At 36.2% G+C, this 24,932-nt stretch overlaps 1 protein-coding gene across 5 annotated transcripts in view; it reads left to right on the top strand.

Annotated features, from left to right (window-relative positions):
• Window positions 1–24,932, top strand: part of AP1G1 (adaptor related protein complex 1 subunit gamma 1) — a 71,042-nt gene that overhangs the window by 9,007 nt on the left and 37,103 nt on the right. For 2 of the 5 annotated variants that reach the window (XM_037063701.1, XM_037063697.1), the window contains exons 2-4: window positions 5,039–5,131; window positions 9,913–10,116; window positions 21,209–21,333. In XM_037063701.1, the coding sequence (XP_036919596.1) occupies window positions 5,129–5,131; window positions 9,913–10,116; window positions 21,209–21,333 (332 nt within the window). In that variant the 5' untranslated portion in view covers window positions 5,039–5,128. Of the gene's footprint in view, window positions 1–543; window positions 572–5,038; window positions 5,132–9,912; window positions 10,117–21,208; window positions 21,334–24,932 lie in introns of those variants that run through there. The other 3 variants (XM_037063698.1, XM_037063700.1, XM_037063699.1) reach the window with 3 other exon arrangements.

Below are 24,932 nucleotides of genomic sequence, written 5' to 3'. Positions count from 1 at the left end.
ATATTGTCTCTTTGGAGAATGAGAAAGAAAGCATGGAAACTCTTTTGGAGGGTTTTGCTTGGTGTTAGCTTAGGTCCCTTCAGCATTCTCAGCCATACTTACAAAATCTTTGACTAGATATTACACAGCAACAGTGGCAAAATTAATTGACATCTGTTTTCTTGAGTTCTTACTGTTTAGCAAGAAAGCTTGAAGTGTACAGTCTTTCTGTTGGATAGAAAAGGAGGTAATTTTAATATTGAAAAATTGTTTTTAACTTAGGATTCTTTTTAGATTTACAGCCCACAATACCCTTAGGTTTATGGGAAGAAGGACCAGCTGGCAGCAGGAGCCCCAGTTTTTTGGTTGTATGTTCTTGACTTTTGGTTGTCAGTGGCTCTGCTCATAGCCAGGTGGTATGAGCTCATAAGTAGGAAAACTGTTAACTGAGCAGGGTTGAGTCCTGATGCCTTTCTTTTTTCTTTTCGTTAAAAAAATTTTATTTAGAGAAGGGAAGGAGGAAGAGAGGGAGAGAAACATTGATTGTTTGCCTCTTGCATGCAGCCAACTGGGGACCAGGCCTGCATCCCAGGTATGTGTCTTGACGGGGAATCAAACCAGCGACCTTTGGCTTTGGAGGACAACTCTCAGCCAATTAATCCGTGCTGGTCATGGCACAATACCTTTCTTACAGCTATTGGTAAACAGTTGACACCTTAATTTTGTGTTCTTTGGAAAGGACAAATATGGTTCTTTAGATTATTGTATTTAGAATTCAATAAACACAGTAGAAAGGGAATACAGAGTTGACTAGGACAAACAAGGATCTGGCCTTGGCGAGCTTGTACTTGAGTGGGATAAATAGGCATTTCAAAGAAAGAAAGGTAACCATGGCCTGGGATGGTATGTGAAGAAAATCTGTATAACCCAAAGGGATTTTTGGAAAATAATCCTTTTTCTCCATTTTTTGGATAGATTCTAAGAGACTTAGAAGATATGTGGTGATTGTTTTTGGTCTCTTCTATTTAAAATTTTATTTCCTGTAATAAGCATTTTGATTATTAATTTTGATTATTTGGGTAATCTAATTTAGTTAAAGCTCCAAAATTAATTTGGAGCTTAATTTAGTTAAATTAATTTAGTTAAAGCTCCAAAATTAACCTAATTTTGTTTAACCATTTTGGATAGAAATTTTTCAAAAATAAATTTTACACATTTTCTTCTATATTTCTTACCATTCTTTGTCAAATCACCATTATTAAAATAGAAATACATTTATCCACAATCCTTGTACCTTAACAAGTCAGACTTTCAATTTTTTGTGTTCTATGTCCATTCTTATTCTAATAAGTTTTAAAAAAGAGGACAAAGAGCAACATTTTATTTTGATAAAAGTATAGAAGCTGTGTGAATATAAAATATATGGAAAGTTAGGAATTGAAAAAATCATTGAAATACTAAATGTAAATGTTTATAGATATAAAGAGAAGAGATTAACAGGAGTATAATCATAGTGTTTGGCTTAACATACCTTTCTCAGTCTTTGATGGGTTAGGTAGTGAAGTTAATAAGAGCAGACAGTATCTGAACTATTTAATTTTTAGAAATAACTTATTTCACAGATACAGTCTTACTATTTTTTTTCCCTATAGTTGTCTTTATTTTTTAAAGACAGCTTTACTGAGGCGTAAAAAAAATTGCACGTACTTAATGTATATAATTTGGTGAGTTAAGAGTCAACATGATGTCATGTTCAGGTTTTTCCACCCTCTGCATTAAATATTAAATGTTGATCTTGCTGAACCATTTCTTGATGAATCAGGTCTTGCTATAAAAATGAACTATGGTACTGTTTGTAATTTATTGATACTCAGGACTTTAAGACGAGTTGAATGCTTTTTTGCTAGTGCACTCAGATTACTATGCTCTGTGTGTGTTTTTAAGATAAATGCTTTAATTTTTTTATTTAAAAATTGTAAATCAAGGTAATTACGGAAGTCAAAGGCAGAGATTTACCAGTGATTTGATCTTTTCTTTTTTGATTACTAATTTAAACATTTTTATAGGATAGAAATCTATAGTGTAAGGGCCCAAACATTTTCATTTTTTAAATTCTAAGATAACAACCTGAAAGCACGGGCCTGCGAACCACACAATCATGGTTCGATTCCCAGTCAAGGCACATGCCTGGGTTGCAGGCCAGTTTCCTGTAGGGGACACACCAGAGGCAACCATACATTGATATTTCTCTTTCTCTCTCTCCTTCCTTTCCCCTCTAAAGATAAATAAATAAAATCTAGAAATTAAAAAAAAGTTCTAAGATAACAACCTGAAATCTAGGCCGGTGACAAAGTTTCAGTTTCACAATACAGTATTAGTTAACTGTAGGCATATTGATCTTGCTGTTTTGCTATTTGAATGCTTGTTTCGGCTGTGTATAGGTCCTACTTATTTATTTATTCATTTTTGTTTAGCTTCTGTTTTAGTTTCTTCCCTTACTGTTATGTGACATTTTAAACTACCATCAGTGTCCTTTCCTAAGAGAGCTTGTATCTCCTACCCCCCCCCCTTGCAGTTTTCTGATTTGTTCTATTCTAGAACTTCTAGAACAGGCTGAAAGAGAACCTTGAGAACCTTTGTAAAGTAGATGTTTTAGTGTGCTGATGTTTATTGTGTCCGTTGGCTGCACAAGATTGTAAAAATGCTTTGGACTCTCAACTGTGTTCTGTATAGCTGAGTCATTACATTACATTCATTCCTTATTTTTTTTAAAAGATAAAATTTGTTTTTGTTATTTATGACAGGTGTTTAAGCTGTTGTATTTTAAGGAATGTGGTTTTTGAGTATTTTTAAAGTTAAGTAAAAACTAAAAAAAGTAAGGAAATACTCAACATTGTAATAAAAGCGAGTAGGTTATGTGTACTAGAATGTGTGGTCTGCAATATTTACTACATAGATTAGATGTGTTTGAATTTAATTTTTAATATGAAATATATAAGACATAAAACATAACAAGGAAAAATAGTAAACATTCAGTTACTCACAACCTAGTCTAAGAAATAAAGTATCACCAGTAGCTGGGCCTCTTCTGCATCCCTCTGTCCCCATCATATTCCCCTCCTGTCAGATGGACCACTGTGTTGGAGTTGATCTTTATCTTTCACGTGCATGATCTTATTCTCCTACTGTATTTTGATATTTCTAAAGAATAGGTTCTTCTACATGCTTTAAGCCTTTATAAGTGTCCCCATATATTTTTCTGCAAATTGTTTTTACACAAAATTAATTTATGTAAGGATAGTTTATATAGCCAGCATTATGGCCAACATTTGTTTAGTGCTTACTGTGTACCAGGCACTGTGCTAAGAATTTCACATGTATTCTCAGATGAGGCAACGGGAAGCTCTGAGAGGTAATTAAGTGGTAGAGCTGGGATTCAAATCTAGGTAATTTTACTCCAGGGTCGTTTGAAACAATAATAAGGTTCTAAAGATAAGGGTCCACAATCCTTTATATCAGTTTTGAAATCTGAAAAACACAGAAAACCAACAGTTCTTTACTATTCTTTTGGTGTTAAATTCTCACTTGACAGCCTCATTTCTAGGAGGCTGCTGTTAGTATTTGTTTCTCTCTTTTGATGTGAATATTTGTGTTGTTGCAGAAATACTGTTTGATAATGGGACTGTTTCCCAGACACAGTGGGCCAGTTATGACATAGAGTATATGTACTGTGTTACCTTTGTAAAATTCAGAAAATTCTGAGTTCTGCCTTAAAGGTTTTGGATGAGAAATTGTGGACTGGTGCTGTGCTTCAGATCTCTTTCTACATGGGATTTTGACACTGTTGGGCAGATCCAGAAAGCAGTTAATTTTACAAAAGAAAAAAATATATTGAATTAGTTTGGCCATGATAAAAGTTGGCTTATAAATAACTTTCTGTTATTTATAAGCAGTTTTTGCTTCTTTTTATTAAATAGCTGGAGTTGTAAACATTTGTTCTCCTCACTAGACTTTTGAATTCTTAAGGATAGTGAACATGTCCTTGCCAGTCCCAGCACCTATTGCAATACCTGTCAGAGAGAAGACTTCAGCAGATATTTGTTGAATGAGTGATTAAGACATTTTGTTGTAACGTGTTTCCCTGTTAGGTCATCTATGGGGTGGTGTGACTAATTGAATTGAACAAGGAGGAAAAAGGAGAATTCCAATTTTGTGGAAGAGAACAAGCTAACTTCTGATTCCCTATTTTTTTACATTCTCCTTTCCCATTTGAAATGGATTTAAAAACAAGGGGGAACCCCTTGCCCAAAGCCCCGAGTTATTTACTGGAGGATGGGTCCCTTGTAGTATACAGGCTTCCCCCGCTAGGTGAGTGTTCTAGGTACCCATCTGTATCAGTGTATACCAGATGTTGAGAGAGGCTGTTCTGCGTCAGTGAATTTTTTTGAAGACTCTTTCCATGCATTTGCCCATTTCATAATGGGTGATTTATAAGCTCCCGCAGAGAGTTCAGTAGTATTTGACCAAAAACAGCATGACCTTTGTGCCCCATCCTCCCTATTCACTGGATCTTGCCCCCAGCAACTTTTTTGTTTGTTTGTTTCCCCATGGAAAAAATACTCAAAGGGAAACATTTTTGCTGCGTGGGAGAGGTAAAACAAAAAATGGCAGAAGCACTAAAAGGCATCTCTGTGAGTTCAAAAACAGTCTGAGCAGTAGGAAAAAAGTCTCCATAGGTATATTGCATCAAAAAGGAGAGTACTTTGAAGGTGGTTGAAGTTTAAATATGTAAGAATAAATACACAATCACAATATTTTATAAATAAACTCTTAGGTTTTTGGGTGTTATCCCTTGTAATGCTAACATTGATGTCACTTATGATATTATATTCTGTTTTATAACTGTTAAACTATTTTTTTGGTAATTTTCTTGATTAAACACCTCATTTCTGCCCTTGCTGCATTAAAGATTCTCATATTTAATGGCCGTACTTCACTTTAAGTATAGTATGTTATATATTTGCCCCTTATTGAAGTCCAGTTTGTTTTTTTCTTGTAGAGATGTGCTTGAACCATATTCATCTATGAGGGAGACTACATTTGATTTATAGAAAAATGATACTTTTAAAACGAACAAACTGAAAATAGAATGGTATGTAAAGGGTTCATCAAATATTTGTTCTCATCAATATTTAGAGGCAATTCTGTGCCCTTATTTTTTAGTGGATGGAATAGAGGCGTAGAGAAGTCAGATAGTTTGCCTCTGGGTTGCTTAGATTCCACTCATAGTTGATTATAAGGATTTTCTTATTGTTTTGACTCTAATATTTCTTTTAAGTATGTTCTTTTCTTTAAGGGGGCTTCTATATCTCTATATAAGTATATATATAAATACATATATTTCTCCTCATCCGGACATGCTTATTGATTTTAGATAGGGAAAGGAAGGCTAGAGCGGGAGAGAAGCATTGATTTGTTACCTCTTGTACACACTCTTGATTGGGGACTGAACCTACAAGGTTTCCCAGGCATGTGCCCTGACAGGGAATTGAACTTGTGACCTTTTAGTTTACAGGACTATAATCCAACTTACTGAGCCACACCAGCCAGGGCTGTGTGAGGAATATTTAATGTGATAGTAAGAGTATGTATTTGAGAGATTTAAGAACTTTAACCTGCCATTAAAAAATCTTAATTCAAAATATAAAACCATAATCTCCAGGGCTTATTAATGTAAGAAAGTTTGGGGGAGAGGTGGAAGGAAAGGCTAGTTTGCTGGCCCTATTCTCTACGCAGGCTCTTCTTTCTGCTTGTAATTGTTTTACTGTAATTGCTGCTTCTCAAAATGCGTGGTCCTATGGTATGCCTCCCTCCTTTCAGCGCATTGACCAAATATAAACACAAATTTCTTGTTGTTCTCTTATGCAGTATTTGAAATGGGTGGAATTTTCAGAATAGACTTTCTTACATATCATGCTGTCCCTTTTTAGTACTCCCAGCCGTAACCACTGTCAGCCAATAATTTTTTCTCTGTCACTATAGTTTTGTCTCTATTAAAATACATAAAGGGAATTATTCAATAAGTAACCTTTTGAGACAGTTTTCTTTCACTGAAGATAATGCTTTAGCGCTGTGTGTTATGGCATGTAGCAATGTTCTCTTCCTTTTTATTGCCACGTAGTGTTCCATTTTATGAATCTACAACACCTTGTTTCAGGTTTCTGGCAATTATGAGCAGAGATCTGTTTGGAGCATTTAATCTATTTACATTTAAAGTAATTGTTGATAGATATGTAGTTACTGCCATTTCATTACTCATATTTTTTTAATCTTTTTTTTTCTTCTTAAAGAAATGCCTTTAACATTTCTTGTAATACTGGTTTGGTGGTGATGAACTCCTTGCTTTTTCTTGTCTCAAAGCTCTTTATCTGTCCTTTGATTCTAAATGATAATTTTGCTGGGTAGAGTAATATTGGTTTCTAAGCCCTTTCTTTTTATCATTTTGAATATTTCATGCCGATTCCTCCAGGCATGCAAAGCTTCTAGAAGTCAGCTGACAGTTTCATTCACAGCTCCCTTGTGGGTAACTAATTGCATTTCTCTAGCTGCTTCTAAAATTCTCCCTTTGACTTTAACCTTTGGTATTTTAATTTTGATGTGTCTTGGTGAGAGCCTCTTTGAGTTTATCTTGTTTGGGACTTTGAGCTTCTTGGACTTCTTATTTCCTTCACCAATTTAGGGAAGTTTTCTGTCATTTTTTTCATATGGGTCTTTAATTTCTTGTTCTCTCTCCTGTTTTCTTTCTGGCACCCCATGATGTGGATGTTGGCACACTTAAAATTGTCCCAGAGCAGAAGCTCCTTGCACAATCCTCACTTTGGGGGGGTTCTTTTTTTCCTTTTGTTGTTCTGATTGTGTGTTTTCTGCTACTTTATCTTCTAAATTGCTTATTCAGATTTCATCCTCTGCTTCATCTGATCTACTGTCAATTCCCTTTAATATATTCTTTATTTCGGTTACTTTAATCTTCGTTTCAGACTGGCTCTTTTTGTTGTTTCTGTGTCTTTGTTTTATGCTGTTGAAGCTTTCTCTAAGTTCCTTGAACATCCTTAACTATTGTTTTGAACTCTTTATCAAGTAGATTGCTTGCCTCTGTTTCATTTAGTTCTTTTCCTGTAAATTTCTTCTGTTCTTTTATTTGGGGTATGTTGCTTTGTCTCCCCATTTTGGCTGCCTCCCCCTCTTTGTTTCTATGTGTTAAGTAGAGCTGTTACATCTCTTGGTCTTGGTGACCAATTTAGAATAGCCTTATGTAATAGGTGTCCTGTGAGGCCCAGCGTGCATTCTCCCTGGTCACTTGTCCTAGGTGCTCCATGTGTGTCCCTTGTGTAGGTTGTATGGGCCTTCCAGTTGTAGTTGGGCCATGATGGCTGTATTGAGGGATTGCCTCTCAGGCTGATTGGTTGTTAAGGGCTGACTGTGACTATAATGAAGAAGTTGTTGAGTAGGGCCTATCCCTTTGTAGCAGGATTTGCTTGAGCAGTACTTTGGTGTCCACTGTCTGCCCTTGAGTGCATCATTTGTGGAGGTGGTTGGGTGGTGCTCTTGTGTGATCCGAAGCTGGCCGCTGGGAGGGTTGGTTCTGGGGCCTCTTGGGAGGTGCAGGCCAAGGTCAGCTGCTGCTTGTGCCCCATCTGGGGTCATCTGGTGTGAGCTACAAACCAATCTGCAGATGGTTGCCACTTGTCCTGGGCTTAGTGCCTGGGGGGCACTAAGCTGCAAACTGAAGCCAAATGCTGCTTGTTTGGGGTTTGTGAAACTTTGAGAGATTTTAGAAAAGCCCACAGCATGAGCCAAGACAGGCTGCTTATATAGAAGAACCACTGGAAATGGCGTGGGTGGGCCTTTAAGTTGGGTGGGGCCAGGTATCAGCTAATCACCAGGGCAAGCAAATGGTGTTGGCCAGGTTGGAAGAAACTGGGATGTGACACCAGCCTGTGCCTGCAGGAGGAGAGCTCATCAAAGCACTAGGGCTTCTGCCAGCATTTCTGTCTAGGAGAAAGTTGCCCTCCAGCCCTTGCCCTGAAGCCAGACTGTTAAGTTCCTTTGTTTGTCCCTAGTGCCTTTCAAGTTGCTGCTCTGGCGCTGGAGCTCAGAGCAGCCAGTGAGTCAGTCAGCTTGTAAGTATGTGGGCTTTTTAAGAGGAATGTCTGGGACTCTAGCAGTCCACAGCACAGCAATTTGCTTGTTTTCATAGCCAGAAGTTATGGGGACTTCTCTTCCAGCCCTGGACGCCTGGTCTGGGGAGCCTAGTGTGAGAATGGGACACCTTGCTCCTCAGGGGGGATTTCTGCAGTTGAGAAATATCCCTCCCAGTTTTTAACCCATGCACATGGGTGTGGGGCCAACACATTCGGTGCCTCTGTCCCTCCTATCAATCTCAATGTGCCTCTTATGTATATCCTTAGTGATAGGACTTCTGTTCATCTAGATTTTGGGCAGTTCTCAATGATGGCTTTTCTGTAGTTTTGTTGTAATTTTGAAGTGGTCATGGGAGGAGTGGAGTACAGCATTTACCTATGCTACTGTCTTGACTAGGAGCCCCAAATTAGTTTTTGTGTGTTGTGTGAGATTAGGGTTCAAGGTTAATTTTTTTCTGCATATAGATATCAAGCTGTGCCAGCACCATTTGTTGAAAGCAGCTACCTTTGTCCTTCACCCGTTTGTTGAAAACAGTTTAGCATAACTGTGGGGTCTATTCCCAGACTTTCTGTTTTGCTCCATTAGTCTCTAAATATATCCTTAAGTTTAGTTCCAGAGTTTCTTGAATGCTGTAGCTTTGTAGTATATCTTGATATTAGGTAATTCAAGTTCTTCAACTTGTTTTTAAAAATATTTTATTTATTTATCTTTAGAGGGGAAGGGAAGGAGAGAAATATCAATGTATGGTTGCCTCTCATGAGTCCCCTGCCGGGGACTGGCCTGCAACCCAGGCATGTGCCCTGACTGGGAATGGAACCGCGATCGTGTGGTTTGCAGGCCTACGCTCAGTCCACTGAGCCACATCAGCCAGGGCTCAACTTTTTTTTTTCATGACTTTTTGGCTATTACAGGTTGTCATCCTCCTCCCCCTCCTTCCTCTCCTTGACCCCTCACCTCCACTTCTTTATTTCTAAAAATATTCATGAGAATATGATACTAATAGTCTTATCCTCTGTGGTTAGTTTATTATTTTCCTCTTCACCACATTTCCAAAGAGTATCCAGTGTTCTGAGATGATTACCATTTCTTGGAAAGGTAATTTAACCTGACAGTTGGTCTTTTCTCCTCATGTCTCACTTTGTTGAGTTGAGCTTTGATTGTGATTATATTCAGTATTCATTTGGTACTTTATTGAACTATGTTGTTTAACAACAGCTGAGCAGAAAATATTTATATTGTCAAACCTGTCTAAAGATTTGGGTTTAGTGCCTAAAATATTTAAAATATATTTTTTTAAAAATTGATTTGAGAGCGAGAGCGAGAGAGAAGCACTTGTTTTACTTATTCGTGCATTTATTGGTTGATTTTTGTATGTGTGCTGACTGGGGATCAAACCCACAACTTTGGTGTATCGGGAAGGTGCTCTAACCAATTGAACTACCTACCTGGCCAGGGCAAATCTTCAGGTATTTTGATATTAGTGATGGGCTTTATATATTGGTGTATTCTATGTCTTATTTTGCTTAATTAATGCTTAACATCTTTTGTGTATTTTTCCAGAATTTAACTGAGTTGAGGGGTCTGTATGTGATAGCCTTGCTGAAGCTTTGTATCACTGGACTCAGCAAGTCTTGAATTATTAAAAATCAGAAATTTATTTGGAAAGTTGTGTGAATGATTTTGGTAGTAAAAATCTATGAACATTTTTATTTAATGTTTTTCCATATCCAGAGGATGCCAGCCCCCATCAGATTGCGGGAGCTGATCCGGACCATCCGGACAGCTCGAACTCAAGCTGAAGAACGAGAAATGATCCAGAAAGAATGTGCTGCAATCCGGTCATCTTTTAGAGAAGAAGACAATACATACCGGTGTCGGAATGTGGCGAAGTTACTGTATATGCACATGCTGGGCTATCCTGCTCACTTTGGACAGGTAGGCTGGGCTGAGACCACATCTAGCAAGGGTACTCTTGTTTGAGTGACAGTAGCTCAGAGACTTTCAGTCTTTCCCTGTCAGGGAGGACAGGATACTTTTGATAGTCATGTAGTCTGATAATTGTGGAACCGAGGGTAGAATCGAGAGAGAAAGCTGTAACCTAGAGGCGTGATATTGCTGTTGGTTGCCCTTTCCATTGGGAATCTCTTATCATGTGGATTAGATTATGTTTTGATGATGGCAGCTAGCTTCTTAAAAATTGACGAGGATTAACTAGTAGATGGTGATTGTTCTGTGAGAGGGCCTGGACTATAATGAGTATTTTTAAAAAGTATGCTAATTGTTTCCTTAATTATTTTCTCTATGAACCATATTATAAGGAGGAATACCCACAATAGATGTTTTCAAATGAAAGAAATTAGGTGGTTGTTGAATAACGGCATTAAAGATTTATCTTACTACCTGAAATGTGCTTAAACGTTGACATTGATTAAATGGAATTCAGTCCACATTTACACGAAGCATTTATCTTTTCTTTCCCTGTTGTTCATCCTAGCTTTATTGCTTAATGTTATTTAGGGCTTAAAATAACTCAGAGTAACAGAATATTTTTTAAAAAGATGTTTTCCTAATTGCCTCATGCCTTGATTGCTGCAACCACTGTGCATGTCTGCCTCCTGGTCCCCTCACACACAAGTGCATGTTGGTGGAGCCAGTCTCGGTTTTGAGTGCGACATTCTTGGTTATAACTGCCGTCTTCTTTTCATGTTTGTACATAATAAGGGAGATTGAGTAACAGAGAAGGATATAGTAGGTTGCTTTGTGATTCTTATTAATGCCATTAAATTTTATTTCACTTAACTCAAGAATCATATGCTAACTAGTGTTTTTAAGGAGAACAATGCAAAATTAAAATACTGTGCAACATTAGGTGGAAGGAGGAAAATACCATCCATATTTCCATTACTCAAAGATAACTAGTGTTAATGTTTTGATATATTTAATTTATTAGGAATCATGGCCGTAAGTTTATCTTCTGTTCAGCTTTATAACTTCAGTAGAAACTGATTCCACCACCCCTGAGTTAAAACAAAAAATTAATAGGATTGAATCTTGTTAGACTGATTTGGGTTAGTTTTAGGCTTGAATGAGATCAGCCTCTTTAGAAGTATTCAGTACATGATTGAGAGCATTAATTCACCAGAGGGAGATGGGGGTGTTAACCACAGAGAAGGAAGAGGACTGGATATTAGGCAGGTACAACAGTGGTCTATGAACAAAAATGTTATATGCTTTTACCACATCAAAAATGGATTCGGATCTTTTCCATGTAGTTCATGACATAGTATAAAGCAAATATATGTTTATATAATTCTTTTTAGTTGATTTCAAGTGGACATGTTAAGTTAGATTTACAGAAATCAGATGCGCTGTACTGTGAAGGTCAGTCAGGTCAGGGTAAAACTCTTAAGCCCTCCACTCAGAGATAACCGCTGTTAACAACATGGAAACAGTGGACTTACGCACATAAGGGGGTTCTTTGAGGACAAACTCTTAAAATTGTAGGATAGGTTTAAGAGTTAGGTGTTATTTTATTTTGTGAGAAAGCTCGCTCTATATATGTATTTCTAGGATTTCTGACATGCTCAAATAAAATATGCTATGTAAGTGGCATTTTTTGGGTATTTTAGAACTTGTTTGGTAAAATATTTAGTTGTCAAGTGGAAAGAGTTAATAATACTCAAGGATAATTGTACTAAGTTTTGGTACAAAAAATAAATTTTTTTCTGATTAGGAATAGGAATCACAATTTTAATCCCTAATATTCTGTTTCCTCTATTTGAATAAATCATGGCCCTCGGCATATCAGTAATTTGCTATCCCACCCAAAGGAATTTCCTCTATAAAGTACTAGTGAAAAGGTTCCTATCTGGATTCTCTCACTTGTGTGTATGAATCACTTTGCCATTTTCATTTAATTATGTGTAAAAGCAGCCACTATTTAATTGCATTTTATTGGTTAGAGCTGTGCTGTTCATTATGATAGCTACTAGCTGTGCAGCCATTGTTCTTTTGAAATGTAGCTGGTTCGACTGAGGCTAACATTAAAGGAAAATAAAACTTTTTAGGGGGTACTTGATGCAGTTATTGGAAAACTTTAAAATATGCTTTAGACAACTTGGGTATGTGAACCTACTTTATCAGTTGTAATTTTATGAAACCTAAATACAAACAGGCTGTCAGGGTCCAGAGGGGAGAGGGGAGAGAATCATAGGGGAAAAGGGAATGGACTCACATGAACAAGTAGAAAGGCCACATGGACAATAACTAAGGGTGGGGGGTGGAAAGGGGAGGGAGGCGGGGAGCATGGGGTGAGGGGTGGGCAGGGTTGGGAATATAAGACAGAAACCTGTACTTGAACAAGAATTAAATAAAAATTATATTAAAAAAAAAGAAACCTAAATACAGTTCAAGTATTTCTTATTTAGTACATGAATTGAGATGTGCTCTAAGTGTGAAATGCATTTTGTATTTAGATAGAAACCTGAAGTACAAAAGAAAGATGTAAACTGTCTAATAACTTTTATGTTGATCATACGTTGAAATAGTATTTTAAATATATTGGATTAAATAAAATACATTATTAAAACTAATTTTACCTGTTTCTTTTTACTTTCCACTGCAGTATTTGGCATGATGCTATCTAGTAGTAGTAAAATATGAGCCAACATGCAAGTAAAAAATTGCTAGTAGCCACATTTTAAAAAGTCTTGTTTAAAAATTTAACAAAACCCACAAGGGAAGCAATATCCTTATATCACAGATGAGGAAACTGAAATTCAGAGTTTACATGACTTGTTTAAATTCACATACATAGCTGGTAGATATTAGGGAGGGTATCAGAACTCAACTTGTATAACTATAAAACCTATTTAGTCTTTGGGTTTAGTTTAAATCTAAAAATAGCCTTTTGCATCAAGTTTATGAACGACTTATTTATTGAATTATTTTACTCCTGCCTTGCAAAGCCTTTGAGACAACATGGATTACCAGCCTCTATTTAAAAGAGAAAAAGAATTATAGAGAGTAAGAGTTGGGAGAAGGCAGAATGCAGAGCACAAGGCCAGTGTCGTTACTGTTGTCTTAGCTAAAGCAAGAAAGAAAACCCATTCATTAATGTGGTCGTTATTACCAGAATTTAAGAGCACAGCTGCAGGAACCAGACTGTCTGGACATGAATTTTGGCTTTTTTACTTTACTCTCTCTGTTACCTAATTTAGCAAGGTCCTTAACCTTTCCTGTCCCAGTTTCCTCATCTATAAAATGGAAACAGTCCTAAAAGGACTTAGTAGGGTTATTATGAATATTAAATAAATGTTAAACATTTATGTTTTGTACATAAAAAGTCAAATATTACTCATTTTACCAGTTCCTCAAGGACAGCAGAACTTTTTTTCTTTTAAGGTTTTATTTATTTATCTTTAGAGAGGAAGGGAAGGAGAGAAGGAGAGAACTATCAATGTGTGGTTGCCTCTCATGAGTCCCCTGCTGGGAACCGGCTTGCAACCCAGGGAATCGAACCTCGATTGTGTGGTTCTCAGGCCCACGCCTAATCCACTGAGCCACACCAGCCAGGGCCAGCAGAACTTTTTGAAAGAGTACTGAATTCTAACATTTTCTTATGTGTGTCCTTTGTCTAGGAATCTCTGAATAATGTAAGAGACAGTGTTCTCAACATTTTTACAGCAAAAGCAGTGATAGATTTTCTGAAGGATTTGTAACCTTTCATGTATGGCTTAAACACAATCCAGAAGTAAAAGTTTGAATATGTAAAGAAGTTGGGAGACTTCAGGAGTAGAAAACAGTGGGTCAGGGGTCATATTCTTTCATAGATGTATTTTGTTTGCCTTGCTCAGCCCTTAACGTTGTTTTGAATTTGCTGCCAACATTTAAAAATCAAGAAAGTTCTCATAGAAATCTGGATTTCTAGTTTCTCTCAGAAAATCAGAGGACTTGACAATGCTGGATCCACATTTTCATGTGGCAGTAGTTAGTAGGCTGGTGACCTCCATGATGGCATGTATTCTGTCTTCCCACTCCCAAACTGGCCTTCCAGTTGTCTATCTACAGTAATCTTTCTTCTGTCGATATAATACAGCACTCCACTGCCTTAGGTTCTCCGAAATTTTACAGTGTTCTTTACAAGGTTTTAGACATCTGTGCTGAAGTTTATTCATAGGTTTCTTAGAGCTCTTGTTCCTATTGCAGACAATGTCCTTAAACAGATATATAGACATATAATTGATTTTTGTGTTGTTATCTACTTAACAGCACTACTGAACTTGGCTGTAAGAGTCCTTGTAGACCTCATTGTTTCCATATGGTCAATACTATTGCCTGCAGATAATGGCAGTTCCCTTCTTTTTCCATCCTTAAACGTTGTCAGAAATAGCGTGTGTCTCTTGATGAAAGTATATTTGCTAACTCAAAACAAAAACTGAAAAAGCGGAATCTAATCAAGCCTCCTTGTCTGTTATAAAAAGAGAGATAAGAGGACTCATTTAAGCATTGTTTCTAATAGGCATACATTGGCAACAATATATATCCACAAAGAGAATAGGTAAGATCTGATCTGTTCATAAGTGGTACACTACATAGCAATGAATGTGAGTGAAGTAGAGCTTCTTGTCTGAAGATGAGTAATACTCAAAAGATGTTGATACTCAGAGAGAGCAAGAATGTGATATGATACTTATATAAAGTTTAAAATAGTCAAAAACAATGGTCTTTGCATGTGTAGTGAGGACATGCAACATGGTAAAGATGAACAGAAATTTGGAGTTTTGGTTACTCCTGGCATGGAGAGAAGAGAAATGAGATGGAAGCAGAGTGCAGAGGACTTGAATTGAATTTGTAATATTAAAAAATTTAAAATTAAGTAAATAGGGTAAAAAGATTTGGTAAAGCTTGTTGGTGCTTCAGTGAGTGTGATTTTTTTTTTTGGTGTATGTTAGAGTAAAGTATTTCATAGTAAATTTTCTCAAGAGAGAAAAATGAGGTGTAATAGGAATGTTAGTGATGTCTTTTTTCTTTCCCTTTCTGCCACAAGGCTCTGGTTGATGTACAATTTATGTTTTCCAGGCTACATAGTAGTAAAGCAATTAATTACAAGCTTGTTTTTCAGAAGTGTGTGTATTAATGTATTTCTGTCCTAATGTGTGTGTATAAACTAGGAAGTTATATCTGAATATTAAAATGAAATGTAACTTTTAAAAAGACCTAGCCAATCAGTTGCAGATTGATTAATGTTTTACAGTATTTTAATTGCATCTTTTCATCAGGGTGATTGTTCATATTATAAAGTCCACATGTTAAATTCAATAGCAAATGTATATGTGCTTTGACTTTGTGGGAAATTGTTCAGAATACTAACAAAACAGGTATAGTTTTTTTCTAAAGGGTAACAAGATGAAACGTTGATTAAAGGTATTGTTTATACTTTCTTCAGAAAAAAAAAATGGAACAAGGCCAGAAACCTGGTAAAGCTCTCTTTTTTAAAAGTGCTTTCAAATTCAAAGAAAATTGAAACATTGAGTCATCTAGAATAACTTTGCAAATGTTAAATGATCAGGCTCTACCTACCTCAACTCTACACCAGATTATCCTGGAGGTCATTTATATTTCAAAACTCTCCCTAGTGATTTTAATCACTCGGATTTGGGGACCACTTGTTAGGGCACTGTGCTTGTTCCAAAGGGAGTTGATAACATTAAGTCTCTAAGGCTTGCTGCTAATGGCTGCTTGGAGTGCTTCTGCGGAGAATTCTCAGGCCGAATTCTCAGGCTGCTTCAAGGATCAGCTGGAGGGAATTAGAGATTGGAGAACTGTCTTCCACAATGTGGCTTTGTTACCTTAGTGACGAGGAACCTGAAGCTCAGGTTGTTGAAATAATTTTGCTAGAACCAGGATTAGGGAGGCATAGCCCCTAACTCAGATTGGTTTCTTTTTATTCCATTATATGCTATGTACAGAGATAGGAACCTTTCTCTGATGTTTTCTTTCTATTTTGAACCTGAATTGGGTGCCCTTCCTAAGTCATTTTTACAGTGGCTTGTGCATAGCTGTCATAGTATATAATCAAACTTTATGATACATATCCAGCTGTTGATTTTATGTGTCCTTCGGTGTATCAGTGACAATGTCTAGCATGTTGGTTTGTGGACAGCTATTTACTAAATTAAATCAAAACCACAGCATTTCAAACCAGTTGGAAAGTAATAGAAAGTCAGTGAATAGCAAAGAATTATTACAATCAGCCCTTTGGGATGAAAGGTGGGGGAGAAGGAGGTTTCTGTGTAAAAGCAAGTGTATTGAGAGTATTTTTGATGGGAGAAATTGATAGTAGGTAAAGAATACAAAATAACCATCATCATGAAAAAGTACAGCCATCCTGGGGATTAGAGATAAGGAATGAACATACTTCTTAAGCTCCTGAAGTATCACAAGCATAATAAAATAGTACAATAATTGTTCATTATGAGTTTATCTAAAAAAGGCTGATCATTTACTGAGTTGTATTTTTATAAGATTCTGGTCTTAAATCTTCCAAGTTGTTTTCAAAAAATGATTCCAAGACTCAAATACTTTCTTGTTATTTTTTTTGAAATATATATTGTTCAAGTTTGGAAGGGTTACAAATGATTTCCCTAAATTGTTTCTTTCTTTTAAATTATAATATGTTATCTTTTCTAGCTGGACGTTAGATAGAAGTTTCCTTTATCCTGCAGGTTTTAGTTTTTTTCTTCTAGCCTGCTTTTATTTATCTCTTTGAAATAGATAATGCCAGTTCACTGATGCAAGATTTAAAAGACATTGTACAAATGATTATATGGTGAAAGCTACTTTCTACTCTCTTCTAATCACTTAGTTTCCCTTTTTTAGGCAACTAGTAGCATCCATTTCTTGGCTGTCCTTCCAGAGATGTTTTATTCATCTTTAGGCAAAGGATATATATGTATATATACACACATACTCCCCCTCTCTCCCTTAGAATATATATTATTACCCTGGCCAGGGCACTCGGTTGGAGTGTTGCCCCGTGCACCTAAGGGTTGCAGGTTTGATCCCAGTTTGGAGCGTGTATGGGAGGCATCAAATCGATGTTTCTCATGATGACATTTCTTTCCCTCTCTTTCTCTAAAATCAATGAATATATCCTTGGTTGAGGGTGAAAAAATGCCTGTTGTCACAAACTGCACTATTTTATTAATCTGTCTTGAAGATTAGCCTATATCAATATATAAAAAGGCTCATTCTTTTTCAGCTTTTTTTACATACTGGAAATGGTAGTATACCAGCATAGTATTCTGTTATATGTATAAATCATAATTTATTAAATTGACGCTTTGACCAGTGTGGCTTAGTTGACTGGGCGTGGTCCTGCGGAGTGGAAGGGCCCGGTTCTGTCTTGGGTCAGGGCACATGCCTGGATTACAGGTTTGGTTCCCAGTTGGGGATATGGTACGAGAGGCAGCCAATTGGTGTTTCTCTCTCACGTTGATGTTTCTCTCCTTCTCTTTCTTCCTCTTCTCCCCTCTCTCTCAAAATAAATAAATAAAATCTTAAATCTGATGCTTTATTAATGGACATTTATTTCTAATCTTACTGTTTAAAATAATACTACAGTTGAGTAATCTCCATTATTTTGCACGTGTGAATGTAAATGTAGTTTAAGTTTCTAAAAGTGCACTTGTTGAGTCAAAGGGTATGTATATTTGTAATTTAGGTAGACCAGATCTTTCTTATTACAGTTTGGGCCAGTTTATACTCCTTTTCACTAATGTCCTCACACTATTGTGACAACTTTTTAATCTTTGCTTATACAGTAGTTTAAAAGGAATATTTCAGTATATTTTTCATTTGTATTTTTTATAATAACTTCAATAAAGTTATTTTGCTTATCTTCTAATTCAGTTTTTTCAAATGTACAATTGTATGTTTTGGGTTGTTTTTTTTTAAGTAAATTTACCTAGGTGGATTTGCATTTGTTTTATGAAGAGATTGAACTTCATTTTAAGTTTGAATTATTTTTATGTTCTTTGAATTATACATATTTTAAATTTTAAAAAATATTTTATTTATTTAGTTTTAGATGGGGGGAGGGAAAGGAGAAAGAGAGGGAGAGAAACATCAATGTGTGGTTGCCTTTCATGTGTCTCCCGCTGGGGACCTGGCCCACAACCTAAGCATGTACCCTGCCTGGAAATCAAACCGGCAACCCTTTGATTTGCAGGCTAACACACTCAATACACCGAGCCACACCAGCCAGGAAAAGAAGTATGGCAGCGGTGGTGAATTGTATATATTTTTGGTCCATATTTATATTAACTTATTGGTCTTTTTTAAAAAACCAATTTGTAGGATCCTGTTACACAGGATTTCATGATTAAAATGACTTACAGATATTTTTTCCAAGTTTGCTATTTGCCTTTTGACTTTTGCTCACAGAGTTTGTAGTAAAAGCAAAAATTTGGGGGCTGAATATGAAAGTGAGCTGTTTGCTAGGATCTTAAAGCATTTGCTAGATTTGTGAGTTAGCAGTGTTTCAGGTGGGGTTTCAAGTAGCTTTAAGTGAGGACTAATAGTACTGGATAAATTTGAGGATGTTATCCAAAGGGCAGATATAATTATTGTTGTTCTGCTCTGTAACTCATGCCAAGTGTTGCGTTGTGTTTAGTGATTGCTGCCCCAAAATGGATGGCCTCTGTTCACATTTCCTTATGCCCTACTTGACTGCCTTCCAGCCTTCTTTGTCCACAGTTGAAAACTTTGGAAGCATTCTTAAAGATGAAACACGGTACGTTCTCAGCACTTTGCTGGCTACCTACACATATGAGTAAAGTGTGAGCAGAACTAATCTTGAGGTTGTTTCAGATGCCATTTCCAGCTGTATAATCTTATGTTTCCCCTCAAATTTGTCACCTTCGAAAAAAACAAATGCTTATTAAAGTCACTGTACCAATTGGAATATTAAAAAGAATTAATTTAGTTATTTGTTCTTTTAATTTTAGATTTTTCTTTGATATTTAGTTTTTAGGTAAGTTTTAAATAAGTATCACAAAAGCAACAAATTCCACTCGCCAGTCACTGATGACTAGTAGTGTGACTATCTTAAAACTTGGCCCTAACAAATACAAAGTAATGTTAATGACTAAGACTATGTTCTTCTCATTAGTTCATCTTAACAAAATATTCTTGGATCATTTATTTGTGTAATGCCTGGTGTTTGCCAGAAGCATGAGTCAATAAGGATGATAAAAATTTCTGTAATACCTGATTCTAAGAACATTTCCTTTCACTTTTAAAATATTTATTCAGAGACTTATTAAATGGAAAGATTTAAAGACCTCTTATTTGAAAAAGTAAGATTTTTCTAATAACCTTTTAGCTTCTTTTTTTTTTTTCATTCACTTCAGGAGTACTTTTAATGCTGACATTGTAAAAATGACTTTCATCAGCTATTTCAGAATGTTTTTTTTTAAATATTTTATTTATTTATCTTTAGAGGGGAAGGGAAAGAGAGAGGAAGAGAAACATCAATGTATGGTTGCTTCTTGTGCATCTCCTGCTGGGAACTGGCCCCTGCGGGGAACTGGCCTGCAACCCAGGAATGTGCCCTGACTCAGAATGTTTTTTTAAGAACTTAACTTGAATGTATAGAGGAATGTTTATCATTTTCGGAAGACATTTTAGTTTTTGTTTTGGATCCTGGTGGTTCCCTTTGGAGGCTTCTTTGACTTGCTCACGGTAGTTTCTGCTCCCTTTAGGTGTTTTTAATCCAGGTATATCAAGAGAACAATTTTTAAATAGCTTGAAATGATTTTATTTGTAAACTCTTATGTCCCTCAGGTTTGCTTTTTAACTGATAGGCAAATTCAGGTGGAAAGTAGTCTCACATGATTTTTGATTCCCGTGGGCACCGGCCCGCATTTGAGCCCCTTCGCTTGGGATGCGGTGGTTCTAAATGGGAGCCTGGTTTCAAAAACTGTTCTTGGAGAGTAAGTTGTGTGTACCATTTGAAAACCTCTACTCAAGAGGGTATTTTTTTTTAAATTTAAATATTTTATTTATTTATTTCCAGAAAGAGGGGAAGGGAAGGAGAGAGGGAGAGAAATATCAATGTGTGGTTGCCTCTCATGTGTCCCCCAATGGGAACTGGCCTGCAACCCAGGCATGTGCCCTGACTGGGAATCGAACCGTGATCCTTTGCTTCACAGGCCCACGCTCAATCCACTGAGCTACACCAGCCAGGGCTCAAGAGGGTATTTAACCTTTCCCATGTTAGTCGGGATGAAGTGATAAAGTATAGCATAGTGATTGTGACATTCAGGAAAAGCTTAGTAGAGAAACTGTTCAACTAAGAAGACTCTTAAGCTCTGAGGATCTCTAACAATTATATAAAGAAAAAGTCATATAAAACATTTTAGGTTACCTCCACTACCTATACTGCATATTCCTCTGGCTTTTTTTTTTCTTCTGTATTTGATTCCTAAACCCTCACTTCTCCCATAGTGCTTGGTTTAAGCTCTAAATGTAGCCCTTTACACATTATATATATTAAAGTTAGTTATTGTCTTGTCTCTTCAGTTGTACACTCCTGGTGTTTAGATTAGGGTTTGGCACTTTGAAGTATTTTCAGCTACTGAGTGTTTTGATGCTCATAGTAGGAACCAGACCTTAAATACACACATGAGTTAAGTGCTCATATAATGTAACCTGGGGATTATATTAGGAATTGGGTTAATATCTTATAATACTTTTCTGCATTGTATGAATTTGTAGACCAAAGGTAGACTTCACAGTTTATTTGGATGGCAAATATAACAGGACCTTGACAAGGTGACCTATTTTAGAACTTGATTACTATTGTTAGGATACCCAAAGATCTTAAATCTTTGCTTTCTATTTTGGTGTTTTGATGATATATTTTATATCTGTTTACCTCAACCATTCATTGACTCTGAGTTAAAAACATTGCTTTTCTGATTGTGGCAGCAATTTCTAAATTTCTTTCTTTTTATTTTTGCAGTTGGAGTGCCTCAAGCTTATTGCCTCTCAAAAATTCACAGACAAACGCATTGGCTATTTAGGGGCAATGCTGTTGTTAGACGAGAGACAAGATGTCCATCTTCTCATGACCAACTGTATAAAGAAGTAAGTCTTGGCAATGATGAACTCCTTTAGCTTTACCTTGTCTGGGAAGCACTTTATCTTCCCTTCCCTTCTAATTGAAAGCTTTGCTGGATAGAGTAATCTTGGTTGTAGGTCCTTGCCTTTCATGACTTTGAATACTTCTTTCCAGCCCCTTCTTGCCTGTAAGGTTTCTTTTGAGAAATCAGCTGAGAGTCTTAAGGGAACTCCTTTGTAGATAACTGTCTCTTTTTCCCTTGCTGCTTTTAAGATTCTCTCCTTACCTTTCATCTTGAGTAATGTAACTGTGACGTGCCTTGATGTGTTCCTCCTTGGGTCCAGCTTTTTTGGGACTCTCTGGACTTCCTAGACTTGGACTTCCTGGAAGTCTTACTTCCTTTGCTGGATTGGGGAAGTCCTCCTTAATTATGTTTTGAAATAAGTTTTCAAGCCATTATTATATGAAGTGTTAAAGGGACGTATTTAAGAAAAAGAAGATGATAAAAAATACAAACAGTAAAATGACAGCAAACTCAGAACTATCAACAACCAACGTAAAAGCAAAACAAAAGCAAACAACTAGAACAGGAACAGAATCTCAGAACTGGAGATCGTGTGGAGGGTTATCAGCAGGGAGGGGGTGAGGGGAGAATGGGAGAAAAGGTACAGGGAATAAGAAGCATAAATGGTAGGTGCAAAATAGACAGGGGGTGGTTAAGAATAGTATGGGAGCCCCAGCTGGTGTAGCTCAGGGGCTTAAGCTTGGGCCTGTGAGTCAAAATATTGCTGGTTTGATTCCCAGTCGGGGCATATGCCTGGGTTGTGGGCCAGGTCCCTGGTGGGGGATGTGCGAGAGGCAACCACACATTGATGTTTCTCTCCCTCTCTTTTTATGTCCTTTCCCCTCTCTCTAAAAATAAATAAATAAAATCTTATTTAAAAAGAGAATAGTATGGGAAATGGAGAAGCCAAAGAACTTCTATTTATGACCTATGGACATGAATTAAGGTGGGGGAATGATATTGGGAGTCGGGGTACAGGGCAAAGGGGAATAAAGGGGAGAAAAAATGGGACAATTGTAATAGCATAATCAATGAAATATATATTTTTAGTCAGTCCTTACCTTTCCTTCTTCTAGGAAGTACTTTGTGATTTTAGGTCTTAGGACATCAATAAAGCTTGACATTTATTTACTGATTTTATACTTATTGACTAGAATATGTTTGAATTGCTTTTGGTTCTGTAGATTATATGTAAAGACACTTAGCAAAGGATTAAATATTTTGTAAGGGATAATATAATCAAGTGAAAGTATTGTTGTACATCTTCAGGCATAAGAACAGAATTTAGTAATGAAATAACATTTGGGCCTTCATAGAATAGAAAAGGCACTGGTAAATTTGAGCTTTCCTGTCTTATAAATTTCCAAGGCTTTGGATACCATGAATAATGACATATTGTGCATTCATTAAAGAATTACCAGTGTATATTCTGAGTAAGTGCCAGAAGATATCTGGAAGATATCTTTAAAGACTGGAAGATATCTTGGTCTAATCCAAGATATCCATTACATAGAATTTTACTCAGCTCTGTGAATATTTGTGTGTAAGTCCCCTCTCCCCCCATGGATGCTGTACTGATATATTAGTCAATCATGTTTGTTTAATTTACAAACTGAGGGATGCTCGCCATTGTGGAGAAATGAGAGGATTCAAGCAGAGAATTTTGCAGTTCTTCCCCAGAGTCCCTCTTCTAACAACTTTGTTAGAAAGGCATGGTAGTTCTGATTACCTTTGGTTACAGGTACTTTTTGGTTTGTTTTAATTTGGTTTGGTTTGTATGTTTAATCTCCTTTTTTAGTTTTCTGTTTCATTTGCAGTATTTATGTATTTGACAATAATAGAAGCAAGGGGATGTAGGCGATCAAATTTGTAGATACTGAACTCTTACACTTGTATGGGATAAATAACATTTTACTTTAAAATTTCCCAATAGACAATGGGAAATTCCAAAATAAATATTATGATTTGGTTATGAATATTGAGTGTATCATGTAAATACATAGAGTTTGTGAACTTAATCTTGGGAGAATCTTGTTTTTTTGGCCTTGAAATAAATACTAACAATGAAAATAGTAAGTTGATTCATTTATTCAGCCAGTATTTATTGTATGCCTTTTACATGCTGGGAGCTGTTATAAGCTATAGAAATGGAGAATGAAAAAAATGGGACAAGTTCTTGGTGTCATGGAATTTCCATTCTAGATGTTCAGCATGACTCTTTTATACATTTATTCTGGACAGGTCTCTGAGAGTTCTTTTAATTTTTGTTCTTTCATGCTCTGTTGCCCTTACTACTCACTCAAGCCTTCAGTCACATGCTGTTATTTGGCAGTTTTGCCTAGCAGCAAGTTTATGTTAGAGAGTTAATACCAAACTCAAGTACAGGTTTGTAGCTTGGATAAAAGTTGAAGAATGAGGACCATAGGCAAAAAGAAGAAATCTTTCTGTTTAACTTCAGTGAGACCCAGCCAAGCCCCAAGTGAATTTAGGAGAGAACACTAATAATTGGAAATTGATCTGGTACTTTCAGTCTAAGTTCTTTTAAAGGACTTTGGATCATTAGTAGTTGGTTGTTTTTTTTTTTTTTTTTACTTTTTAATGAATGTGTTTTTTAAAATTTGCTTTTTATCTTTGTGCGTATTTTTTCTTTTTCTTTTTCCTTGTTTGTATTACAAGACATCGTGTAATATGCCCTACAGAACACTGTCGGACAGTGTGAACACTGCTAGTGTTCTAGCACTTTTTATGTTTATTAGTGAATGTTTACCTCATTGCTCATTGGCTTAGAAAACTCTGTGAGACATTAAATATTTATGGATACAATTTTTAAGAGTTGTATTATGCAAATTAATTGTTGAAAAATGAATGAAAAGTCACTTACATGTTCTAAGGAACTGGGAGACTAAATGGTAAATCCATGGTTAGTACTTAAGCTTCATTTTACCAGTAATTTTAACTTAAATAATCAAATTGGTGGAAAGTAATAAGCTAGTTTACACTTTACCTTCTCTTCTTTCCGTTGCTCTTCAGGGAAGACTACACATATTTATTAGTTCATTTAAAATGACCAATTATGAACTCTTTACATGTTAAAATAAATTTAAATGAAAAACAGACCCTTTTCCATAGCAAAAACAATTCAGTGAGAAGAATAGGATTATTTTACATTTAAAAAATCTCTGTAATATCTGGCCTAATGGAAGACAGCTAGATTGTCATACTTGCTTCTGTGTTCTGTTTTTGTGTTATGTTTTAATTGAAGTATATGAAGAAGATTCAGCCTTTTACAGATAAGGTAGTTAGAAATAGGAAGATGGCTTTCATAGCCTTTTAAATAACCATGGATAGTCTTCTTTTATGCTGTACCAAAACTCTGCAAGTGGTAGTTTCTCTCAAGGGTTAGTTACAATGTGGAATCTGAGACCATATCAGTAAGTTTGGTACTTTTTATCATGCCTAAAACACTTGGAAAAAAGTTTGTTCACTGATTAAAGTATTGGTATACTGTCAAGTTCATGGTGGCAATACAGGTTTTCTAAAGTTCTAATTTTTACTTCAATC

The sequence above is a fragment of the Sturnira hondurensis genome, unplaced genomic scaffold, assembly GCF_014824575.4.
Source record: "Sturnira hondurensis isolate 20B ecotype Veracruz unplaced genomic scaffold, ASM1482457v3 Scaffold0014745, whole genome shotgun sequence".
Taxonomy (NCBI): Eukaryota; Metazoa; Chordata; class Mammalia; order Chiroptera; family Phyllostomidae; genus Sturnira; species Sturnira hondurensis.
Note: the sequence above shows the minus strand (reverse complement) of the source record. Positions and strands in the feature narration are given on the sequence as shown.